Below are 12,524 nucleotides of genomic sequence, written 5' to 3'. Positions count from 1 at the left end.
AAAAAAAAAAAGCAGATAAAAACAACACAAGTGCAATAATATACACAATAAAATAAAACACCAAACACTATAAAACATAGAACACTTTAAAATTACTATTTAAACGTGCATTTTGTTGATGAAACTTACATACTTTTACTTGAAATTGAGTATTTTTACTTTTACCTCAACAGAAGATCTGAATACTACCTGTACTGCAGGTCATGGTAGAAAATATTACCAAGGTCCAAGCTTCCTATATACAGGTGTGAATAACAAAATCAGTGTTGGTTGATTTCCATTTAGTTGCTTCAGTTTCAGGGTCCCTTTCTCGTGCATGCAGACTCACAGTCACACTGTCATGGCCTAATGTAGTTCATATTATCAGTAACACCTGCGGTTTTCTATGACAACCTTTTTGGCCTGTGACTTTTCATAAAAAAATAGCAGTGACTTAGGCCCCTCGTCACATTTCATAAGACATTTCCCCAGTAAACTTCTTATATGATTTCATTTAAATAACTGTTTCATTCCCAAAAGGTAAAAAAAAAGGCATAGAGAAAAGTCCAAAAACTGAACACAAATGAGTGTAGCAGAACTTTTTCTTCCTCTCCCTTCAGCATTAATCATCTTATGACCCCTCAGGTTAATCTTGTGACCATTTGAAGGTCAGGGACTAAACAACTATAAATATAGTAGTTGAAGCTCACTCCACTACATTCTCCAGTATATTATAATTTATCAGTCACAGCCTCAATCCTTTACCTTTTGCTTTTGATGCTTTAAGTACATTTTGCTTACAATGTTTCTGTACTTTTACTTAAGCAGGAATTTCCTTGCAGGACTTTTACTTGTATGGGAGAACTTTTTGCATTGTTGTATTGGTATGTTTACACAAGTAAGGATCTGAATACTTCTTCAGATCTGCAATGTCAATAATGGGCTTGTGTAAATCCCAATATGATCTTGTTACAACTATAATCAATGATTTATGAACAAATAGACAGCAGTCTAATCAATATGAAGTGCTGATTAAAAAAAAGGCATCAACAAGAAAAACTGTATTTTCATTCAACCATGAATGAAACAGGTCATCGTTTGTTGAGTGTTGATAACCTGTCATTTGCGTTATAAGTCTTTAAGTCTTTTTTTTTAGTCTTTGCCCTCAAATACAAATCTAAAACAGCACATTTTATTAGTCTGTTTTATTCTTTCAAAAAATACTCTAAAGATAAAAAATATTTACAACTCTCCTCCTCCTCCTATGTCGGACCTGTCCTTGTCTCATTTTGCACAGTAAAGCAGATTGGCTGAGATGATGAGAGAGCGGAGGGGAGAAACTACAGGGATCAGTTGTTGGACTCTGTTCAAACAGCATAATGAAAGCTTAGATCAGACAAAACCGATGTTATTTAATTATGTGAGAAACAATGAGGAGTACTCATCAAATCAATTGAATGGATTTTCATCATCACACATTGTGAATAAGAAGTAATAGATTACTGACAACGTCTGACTGATTTAGTGTAATTGGTCGACACATAAAGTGACTGCAGCTGTAAGGATATCAAAACAGTATGTTTTTTTTGTTTGTTTTTTTACAGCCAAAGCCTTATGGATTCTCCTCATATCATATACTGTATATTACGTCAGTTGATGACTCTTTTGTTTTGCAAGTTTGGCCTGAAGCTCAGTCACCAGTGTTGCGGTGAACTGGCAGGGATGTGGTGATATATCATATAACTTAACTTAGCCCCAGGACATATACAGACCCAAACAACCATGTAGGAGATAATCTTCTATAATACTCTCTAAGCAAACCTCATTGTAAAAGCATCACTGATCTTTTTTTGGAGTAACATTTGATTAAACAAGGTATAAAAAAGTTCACTACTGATTAATAACCATTAAAGATGCACGTGTTTAGTCCTTATTCAGCTATTGTGTATGCACGGGGCACAAAGAGAACAAGTGAGCATGTGTGGCTCTTCATAAGATGATCTGCAGTTTGTAAGAAAACAGAGCACACCCTCGAAACTGTATGCTGTATTTAATTCTATTTACTTTCCCACTATCTAAATTTAGGCCTGTCATTTACAACTTCCATATCTATGGTTTATGACAATGACTGTGGTGATGGCTCTTTAATTTGTTTGTCTGAATAAAGGCAGGAACATCTTGTTTGAGTAACATGGCAACACTGTCCTCAGTCCACACTGCATCAAATGATATTTGCAGTCATAAGTCATCTGATGATGAACAGCCTCTTGTCTGCGATGAACTCAACGTCCATATTTAGCCGGTTTAATGAGGAAGATATGCAGTAAGGGTAACTCACCTAATCCATTCAGTCACTGAGCCGTGACCAGCTGGGTGTCATGCTCTTTCATGTGGGCGTTTGTCATGCCAACAGTCACAGAGAATAGGCACACACACAGTGACAGAGGACATATGTAAATAGTGTGTGATCAACTGAAGATCATATTTAGACACTAAGGTGACACACCAACATAAATTAAATTAAAATTAAAGTAATTTTAGCTAACCAACTTGGAGAGGAGACCACACTCCACTCAGCTTATTGTAAAATGGGCTGGTACTGACTGAGGCTACTGTTTAGCAGGTATAATGTTTACCATGTTCACCATCTTCATCAGTTTAGCATGTCAGCATGCTAACATTTGGTATTTAGCACTAACCACAGAGTACAACTGAAGATGTCATTAGTTCTTTAGGTATTTGATCATAAACCAAAGTTTTGGACGATAATAATATTGAATCCGAAGTCGGAGGCATTATGTTTTCGGATTATCTCATGAAGGTGATATCTCTGATGAACTGATTAGATTTTGCTGCTTAAATCACAGTTTTGGCCTTGTGAACATGATATCTCAGTAACGCCAGTAACGAGGGAATTTCTTCAAATGTGGCACAAATTTCCTGTAATTTGGCTGGTTGGCAGAGGCATACAACCATGAGGTGATAATTCTAGGTTTTCTCCATAAAATAACACACACAGAGAACCTGGTCCCAAATACCTGCATCTGGATAATTTTGTATGAAAGATAAAAAAAAAAAAGAACAGACATTAAATTATTACAAGGCTTCTATCACAGAGTTATAACTTTGTAACTGAATAACAATTTGAACAGGAAAAAAAGAAAAAAAAGTGAACACATTGGTGTTTAGTTACATCAATAAATGATATGACTGCTTGCAATTTAAAACTGAGTGTGTTTAAAGTTTCTGAATCCTCTGTATTGAAAAGGATACTCACTTTTGTGTGGCGTCTACTCGCTCTGCATCTCCTACCATTAGGGCCCTGAATCACTTTTATTGTTCTTCACTGAGTCTGTGTTGTGTACACATGAACCTCTCAGGTGAGTAAACTCAAAGAGAAAGGCATTATGGCAGGGAGGTCACCACTCCCTCAGTGTGATGTTGATTTGTAAGATTGGCAAAACATTGGCAGGACAGATGTTAAGTGACTCAGGTTTGCTGCCCTCACCTCATACAACACACCACAGTGACCACAGCTGCAGAGCTGCAGGTCGGGCTGAGTGCAGCACCTCATTTTGCCCACTGACTACCAGCAGACACTGGGTCTGCACAGCATGTGATCTGAAAGTTAAATATGTACTGCCTTATCAGATTACCAGTTCAGACAGATACAGTTCATATGGCAAGTGCATGTATTTCAATTTAGCAGTGAGATAACATCACACATTACACAAGTGTTTTATACAGCTTTATAATCCATTCAGCAACAAGGATCATATGATTTTCATCCACAAATACAAAGAAACAGGAACAGAGGTAGCTCAGACTGATGTTTCAAACAACATATAGTACTGTGTAAAAGTCTTAGGCACTTAAAGTGAGGGAGCTTTCAAAAATAATCCAACCTATAGCATATCAGTGTTTGGTGGGACCATCCTTTGCTTTTAGAACAGCACTACTTCTCCTTATACAGGTTGTCAAGATACAGCAGGTAGGTTGTTCCTCTGTGGATTTATTCTCTCTCTGTGTCTTCTATCTCTTCATGTAATGCCAGACTGAGTCCATGATGTTGAGATCAGGACTCAGTGGGGGCCAGACCATCTGCTACAGGACTCCTGGTTCTTTCTGACTCTGAAGATAGTTCTTTATCACTCTGGCTGTATATTTGGGGTCATTGTGAGTCATGCTGCAGAATGAATATGGGACCGATCAGAATATGGGACCAATGAGAAGCCTCCCTTACGGTACAGAGTGACGGATAAGAACAAGCAACCTTGAAATCAGATGGTAAGACTGTGTAGATATCAGAAAACAACCTTGCTGTTTTCTTGTGTTATAGACTGAAAGGAAATCCCATCTCAGTGCAATTTTAAATGCCAAAATGAACAAACACAAGAACTTGAACAACTTTCTATGTCACATGGGGGGTGCATCAAAGCACGTGTTACTGGATTCAACTTCAAACATCACCTCAAAAATCACCTGCCAAACACCAGTCCTCAGTGCAGCTGTGCTACTTTTCATAAACAAGGCACTTTCTCTCAGTCTGCTGTCTATTTTCTACTTGGAGTGTTTGATAATCAAGTGTCATGTTTGAGATGTAATCAGATGCTTCAGCTATATGAATACAAATTTAAACAAATGGCAAATGCTAAATGCCATTGTATGAAATGTTAACAGGAAATGCAAATCGCTTTATATAAGATCAGGCTTCTCCTCCACAGTCTTTTTTTTTTTTTACATCTGAGGTGCTTGTCCTACCATTTCGGAAAGAAAGAACCCATTATGTTTCTATACTCTTCTGGAAAAAAAAAAGCTACATTTTCTGCAAAGAGGAACTTTAATCTTTTCCTTCTTTCCTCTCGTCTTGAATCATCTCACACGACCCCTCAAATTTATTTTGTGACCTCTCAGGTCTCTTTAACCCTAACCCTACTTGATCATTTTTATTTTGTGCCACCACTACTTGTACTTCCATACAGTTCTTTTACCTCACTACATTTATTTGTCAACTCTTAGTTACTTTGTAGTTAAGATTTTGCCAACAAAGCAATATATTGTCTCTTATATGATGCTTATAATTTCTCCAAACCCAAATTGCTTGTTTTGTTGAAGAAATAGTTCAAAAAATCGAAAGAAAGATTTTCACTGTCACAGAAGCCACAGTCTTTTTACCTCACTCCTTTATTTGTTTGCTAGCAGTTACTTTATTAAGATGATCTTTTATATACAAAACATGTGATGGAAATATATGTATGAATAATATTATGCATGTTAAAGTCAACTACGATTGAGAGCTTGAAACGCATAAACGGACAAAATAACCAAAATAGCAAACAATAGTTACTTTCCTCTACCGATTATTACTGGTAAACACTGCAAAACAGTGCACCTTGCCTCACTTTCATTGGTCTATACTTTTAAGAGAGCGCACTGGATGATATAACTTATAGAGAACTGTGAGAAAGTTGTCTGCTCTGTTGGCGGCTGTTAACAAAAACAGATTGAGATTGAAAGGCTAAAAGAATAAAGTGTTAGTGTGTGCCCTCAACGCTGTTATGGCTGTTTGATAGGCTAATCCTGATCCAATCACCGGCTGCTGCCGGACCCTTCCGTACATTCACAGTGAGATTTTAGCGCACACCACCGCGGAACACGGTGAGTGTCTTCTCAAGCTTTGCTCCTCTAGATAAAAGACCGATGTGATAGCTAATTATTCAGCCGTGTTGACTTGTTCATAAGTCTAACGATTAGTCCCGGAACATTGTGTGCCTCCGATGAGTCACTAAAGCGACTTCTGGCTCCAGTGGGTGGATTTTTTGGGTGAAATAGCTTAGCTTCCAGGCTAATGAGTAGCTAACGTCAGCTAATGACTAAACTAACGAAAAACTCAGTTTGTGGTTCAACTAATTTAATCTCCTGTTGTGTAACCAATTTGCCTTTCGGATATATAGCAGTAATCACATACTAAAATGCTTAACGCTTAAAAGTTAGAAGAAATTGAAAAAAGGAGGTTTGAGAGTCCAGCCTGATGCTAACTGGCTAGCTAACTTATTAGCTCCGGTGTTCGCTAAACCTGTTTCGAAAACTTAAAATAGGACTTTTTACTGTTTGTCTGATAAGAAGTAACGTTAAAACTGTAGCTCAGCTTTTTCCTCTGCCGACGCCGACGTTTAGTTAACTTAGTAGCCTGTTTGTGCACAGCTCGTCCGTTTCTTTTCAAGGCTAACACCCTATAAACGTTAGCTAGCATTGGCCCGGCGAACGTTGCTGCTAGCTGAATTTGCTAACGTAAGACGTGTCAAGCTTAGTCTTTAATCGAGCTACTTTTTTGCTACCACCTCCCAAACTTTTGAAATTAAATCATGTTTATATTATGTTGGCCCGTTAATACTGACGATTTATCTTATTATTTTGAAACGGTTTTAACAGTCACAGTCCACTGCATTGGGAAACTAATAGCCACACACCTTCCTTTCGAAACCAACTACGCTTTAAGTTGTCACGGAAAGTAAGTTTCATCTGTATTTCCATGTATTCAGATGCAAAAGATGCATTACCCCCAAGATGCAAAGCTAAAAAAAGTTTTGTTAAAGGACGTCAACCAATGTATTGTGTGGCCCCTGTGTTGAGTTTAAAATCCATTCGCTCATTTTCTTTCGCATGCAAGGATTTTCTGTTTGTTGATCTAATTGTGAAAGTAGAGAGTCACCCCGTTAAGCTATTCAGGCTCGATAACCGACTTAACCTCTCTCTGAGTGCATACAATAGTTTAGACCACATAATTTTGTAGTTTTTCGAAGCTCTGACTATGCTTAACGAACCTGGTTCTCGGTGACTCTCTACCTTCACAGCCATTAGATCTATCAAACCTAGAAAAATCTCTGCATCGAAAGAAAATGACTCCTAGCGAATGGCTCACTTATAAACTCAAAACACAGGGGCACACATATACATCTGGTTGACGTCCTTAACAAAACTTATTTTTTAGCTTTGCATTTTCTTGGGAGTAATGCATCTTTTGCATCGATGAATGAAATACAGACTGGAATACTTACTTTCGTGACAAACTTAAAAGCGATAGTGTGGTTCGAAAGGACTGGGGCTTTGTTGGCTATTAGTTTCCCCAATGCCAGGGACTGCTGGACTTGGTTAAACCCGTACTCTTAATAATGATTAATATGCGTCCCGGAGTATTAACCGTGGGCCACATTAATATTAAAAACCATGAAGTGTGTGTGGTCAAAGTTTTCAGGACTCAGGTGGCTCGTACCTCCCTCTATAATAAGCGTGCATCCGTACGGTCCAAAAAGTAGGGCTCTTGATTAAGACTAAGCCTTGACAAATACTCTACCGTTAGCATTTCAGCTAGCCCCCCAGCCAACCCGTTGGGGCAACCCGCACCGTTCATACCCTTGCGTAACCGAGGCCGCCAGCTTGCAAACAGTGCACGCTGGCAAGTGTGCTGGTAGTCTAGCCGTGTCTATGAAAAATCAATCGAGGGCCGAGCCGTCGATCACCGTGCACAAACCCAGTCATACTAAGGTTAACTAATCAGTGGCCGTGGGGCGAGCGTCGGCAAGAGGAAAAAAAGCTGAGGCATCACAGTTAACTTAGCTTCTTATCAGACAAAACAGTAAAGATCCCATTTTACAGTTTCCGAAACAGTTTAGCGAACACCGCGGGAGCTAAAACGTTAGCCTAGCCACGTCTCTAGCATCAGGCCTGGACTCTTCAAAACCTCCTTTTTTTCAATTTCTTCTAACTTCTTAAGCGTTAAGCATTTTATAGTATGTGGATAACACCCTGCTATATAATCCCGAACGGCAAATGGTAACACAACAGGAGGATTAAATTAGTTGAGAGCGCAACAAACTGAAGTGTTCTGTCTTAGTTAGTCCATTCGTTAGCTACTCATTCTAGCCTTGGAAGCTAAGCTCTCACCCACCAAAAACTCCCCCACCTGGAAGCCAAGGAATTCGCTGTGAGGTGAGCTTCATCCCGGAGGCACACCCGAATCGTTCCCGGGGATCCGAGATACGCTATAAAACCCTTATGATTCTCCACCGGCGTCCGTGGAAATACAATTTAGGCGATATCCTCACATTTATGATGCACCTACTACTCATCAGACAAGGTTTTGAGAAGACACTGCATCTTGTTCCCGGGTGACTCCAAAAGGGTTTTCTGGCAAAACCGTCCGAGCCGCCCTCAGGGGGGGAAGGCGGCAACTCGCTCACCACTGTTTACAAGTGGTGTGTGCGCTAAAGTCTCACTGTGAATGTACGGGACAGAGCGTGCCGGGGGCAGGGCAGCCTGGTGATTGGATGCGAGGATTTAGGCCTGAAATCACAAGCCAAAACAGGTGCAGTGCACACACTAAACTGCTATTCTTTTAGCCCCTGTTCATCTCAATCTGTTCTTGTTACAAGCGCCATAACACAGAGGCAGACAACATTTCTCACGTTCTCTATAAGTATACTATCAATCCGGTGCGCTCTTAGAACAAAGAACCAATGAAGTGAGGCAAGGTCTCACTTTTTCAGTGTTTACCAGTATAATATCTGAGTGTAGAGGAAGAGTAACTATTTGCTATTTAGGTTCTCTCGTGTATTTCGTTAAGATTCTCAAATCGTAGGTTGGTCGTTTAAACGAAATGCATTTAATAATTTTCATACATATTATTCCTTGCACATGTATTAGGGTGATATAATAAATAGCCCTATCATTTATAAAGTAACTCTAGCAAACAAATAAAGTGTGAGTGAGCCGGTAAAACTGAACTGTTGGGCTTCTCATGCTGAACATGTGAAAATCTTTCTTTCCGATTTTGCACAACTATTTCTTCCAACAAAACAAGCCAATTTGGGTTTATGGGAAGAAACTTATATAAATGCACCTCATAGTAAGCACAATAATATGCTTTGTTTGCAAAATCTTAACTACAAAATGTAACAAGGAAGTGACAAAAGAAGTAATTACAGAGAGTGAGAAAAAGAACGAGTAAGTTGGAGTACATAGTTGTGTGTGCATCCAAAAAAAAAATGAGTCAGTAGAAGTTAGGGTTAAAGAGACCTGAGAGGTCACCAAAGATTAAATGATTGTAGGTGGTGTGACCCGGATGAGTTAGCAAGGAGAGAGTACAAAGAAGGAAAAGATAAAGTTCTCTTGCAGAAATGTAGCTCTTTTTTTTTCCAGAAGAGTATAGAAACATAATAATGGGTTTCATTTGAATAATCAAAGTAGGACAAGCACCTCGTAGGGTAAAAAAAAAAAAAGGACTGTGGAGGAGAAGCCTGATCTCTATATAAAGCGCGTTTGCATTTCCCTGTTAACATTTCATACAATTGCATTTAGCATTGCCATTTGGTTTAAATTTGTATTCCATATAGCTGAAGCATCTGGATCCATGAAGCACCTTGATTACAACACACTCCTAAGTAGAAAATAGACAGCAGGCGACTGAGAGAAAGGGCTTGTTTATGAAAAGTAGCACAGCTGCACTGAGGACGTGGTGTTTGGCAGGATGATTTTTGAGGTGATGTTTGAAGTTAATCCAGTAACACTGTGCTTTTGATGCAACCCCCATGTGACATAGAAAGTTGCTTCAAGTTCTTGTGTTTGTTCATGTTTTGCATTTAAAAATTGCACTGTGAGATGGGATTTCCTTCAGTCTATAACACAAGAAAACAGGCAAGGGTTGTTTTCTGATATCTACACAGTCTTACCATCTGATTTCAGGTTGCTTGTTCTTATCCGTCACTCTGTACCGTAAGGGAGGGCTTCTCATTGGTCAATTTGGCCATTATTCCTGATCGGTCCCATATTCATTCTGCAGCATGACTCACAATGACCCCAAAATATACAGGCCCAAATGGGCAAAAAATTGATAAAGAGACTATCTTCAGCAGTCAAGAAAGAACCAGGAGTCCTGTAGCAGATGGTCTGGCCCCACTGAGTCCTGATCTCAACATCATGGACTCAGTTCTGGCATTACAATGAAGAATAGAAGACACAGAGAGAGAATAAATCCACAGAGGAACAACCTAACCTTGTGCTGTTGATCTGACAACCTGCTATAAGGAGAAGTAGTGGCGTGTTCCAAAAGCAAAGGATGTGTGCCCACCAAACACTGATATGCTAATAGGTTGGATTATTTTGATAAGTGCTCCCCTCCCCTCACTTTAAGTGCTACTAAAGACTTTTCAACACCAAGTACTATATTTTGTTTGAAACATCCAAGTTCTGAGGCTACCGCTGCTTCCTGTTTCTTTGTATTGTGCGATGAAAACTATATGCTCTGTTGCCGTGAATGGATTAATATAAGCTGCGTTATTTAAAAGCACTATGTATGCATTAGTGTGATGTTATCTCACTGCCTAATTGGAAATACATTGCCACTTGCCATATGAACCTGTATCTGTCTGAACGGTAATCATGATTAAGGTCGGGAAAACATAAGTTTAACTTTTCGAGATCACCATGCTGTGCAGACCCCAGTGGGTCGCTTCGGTATAGTACAGTGCCTGGCAAAATGAGTAGCTGCCTGCAATCTCAGGGCGAGCCCGACCCTGCAGCTGCACGAGGCTGTGGTCTACTGTGGTGGTAGGTGGGTTATGAAAGGCGAGGATGGGTCCCTCCAGGTCAATCCTGGGTACGTCTATCTCCTGTGCAGATCTGTTGATCTGTCGGCGTACCCACATCTGGTTTACCCATTTCTTAAACGAACTTCGAACATTCACCAAGCTGAGGAGGTGGTGATCTGCTCTGCCTGCCATAAATGCCTTTCCGTGTTATGAGGGTGTACATCACCTTGGCGAGTGAGGTGTGAGTGAGTGATACAACAACAATCTCCTCGACCTGTCGCAATCCAGCTCCACATAGATAAGAGACAATATATTAAATATGTAATTATCCAAGCGCTGCTAATGGTAGGGAGTGCAGAAAGAAGGCTGGTAGAACGCACCACAAAATGGTGGAGTAATCCTTTTCAATACATAGGATTCTCAGAGAACTTTGGCATCCCACTCTCAGGTTTGTAAATGCAAGCCCAGTCAGTATTCATTTATGAGGCTGTAACTCACAGAGCACCCAAAATGTGTTCAACTTTTTTTTCTTTTTTTCCCTGGTTGAAATTAGGTTTAATTCAGTTAACCAAAAAAGTTTATAAAACTTCGTGGTATAATGAGGGCCTTGTAGTTAGTGTGTGAATGGGTCCTGGTTCTTTTTAATATCCTCATCCCAACATTAGATAAATCGATGAGTGCCAAGGTTATATTTAAGCGCGGACCAGGCCTCTGTGAGAATTGTGTATGAAAGAAAATGAAATACCCTCGGAAATAATCACCCTCCATGTGAGGTATGCTGGAGTGTGTAGTCTCGTTTCGCGTTAGCCGGCAGTTAAGTGGACCTGGTCCGGTGAGGGTTGGACTCCGCCAGGGCTGCCTTTGTCACCGTTCTGTTCAGTAACTTTTCTCATGGACAGGAATTCTAGGCGCAGCCGGGTGTTGGTGGACGCGGGTTTGCGTTTCCGCTGGCCGGGGAGGATCTCATCTCTGCTTTTTGCGGATGATATGTGGTCCCTCCTAGCTTCATTCGAGCGGCCGACCTTCAGGCTTCTCGCTTGGGCGCGTTCCGCGCCCGAGTGTTTTGAAACGGGCTGGATTTGAAAATCAGCACCTCGCAAGTTGAGGCCATGTGCGTTCTCAGCCGGAAACGGCAAAGGTGGTTTGCCCGCTCCAGGGTCTTCGGGGGGGGGGGGGGGAATTTCCCTCAGGTGGAGGAGTTTAATTATTCTCGGGATCTTGCTTCACGAGTGAGGTAGGATGGAGCGGCGACATCGTACAGCGGATTGGGGTGGCGTCAGCAGTGATTGCGGGCGCTGAATCGGTCCGTTGTTGGGAGAGGGAAGCTAAGCCGGAAGGCGAAGCTCTTCAATTTTGATTCCGCCGTCTCGATCTTACCTTCCGATCCTTCACCTATGTCATGAGCTTTGGGGGTTAATGACCACCGATAAGAACGAGATCGCGAAATACAAGCGCCGAAATGAGTTTCCTCCGCAGGGTGGCCGGGCTCAGCCTTTAAGAGATAGGGTGAGGAGCTCGGTCATCGGGAGGGACTCGGAGGTGTAGAGGCCGCTGCTCCTCCATGTCCGAGAGGAGCTCATTGAGGTGGTGGTTCGGGGCATCTTGGTGGAGGATTGCCTCCTGCGACGGCGCTCCCCGGGGGAGGGTTTTTCGGGCATGTCCACCGGGAGCGAGACCTCGAGGTCGACCAAGGACACGCTGGAGGGATTATATCTCGCGGCTGGCCTTGGGAACGCCCTCGCGGATTCTCCGGGAGGAACTGGTTGGAAGTGCTGGGTGAGAGGGACCGTACTGGACCTCTTTTGCTGAGGCTGCTGCCCGGATCCGGATAAGCGAGGAGACGACGAGACGAGACGGGTAAGCTTAGTTTTACGCGGCCAACCAAGCCCAAAATACCAACAAACGGGAAATTTACTTGTGTTTATGTGTTTGTTAGCTTGTATTTGACAGTGCGGCTGA

General features: G+C 41.3%; 1 protein-coding gene across 1 annotated transcript in view; it reads left to right on the top strand.

Annotated features, from left to right (window-relative positions):
• LOC111234866 (lysine-specific demethylase 5B-like) overlaps positions 1-12,524 on the top strand; it is a 24,564-nt gene that overhangs the window by 10,206 nt on the left and 1,834 nt on the right. Inside the window, exon 9 of the mRNA XM_022763062.1 lies at positions 12,138-12,327. Within this exon, the coding sequence (XP_022618783.1) occupies positions 12,138-12,327 (190 nt within the window). The remainder of the gene's footprint in view (positions 1-12,137; positions 12,328-12,524) is intronic.

Source organism: Seriola dumerili, unplaced genomic scaffold, assembly GCF_002260705.1.
Source record: "Seriola dumerili isolate Sdu_G_001 unplaced genomic scaffold, Sdu_1.0 BDQW01000468.1, whole genome shotgun sequence".
Lineage (NCBI taxonomy): Eukaryota > Metazoa > Chordata > Actinopteri > Carangiformes > Carangidae > Seriola > Seriola dumerili.
Note: the sequence above shows the minus strand (reverse complement) of the source record. Positions and strands in the feature narration are given on the sequence as shown.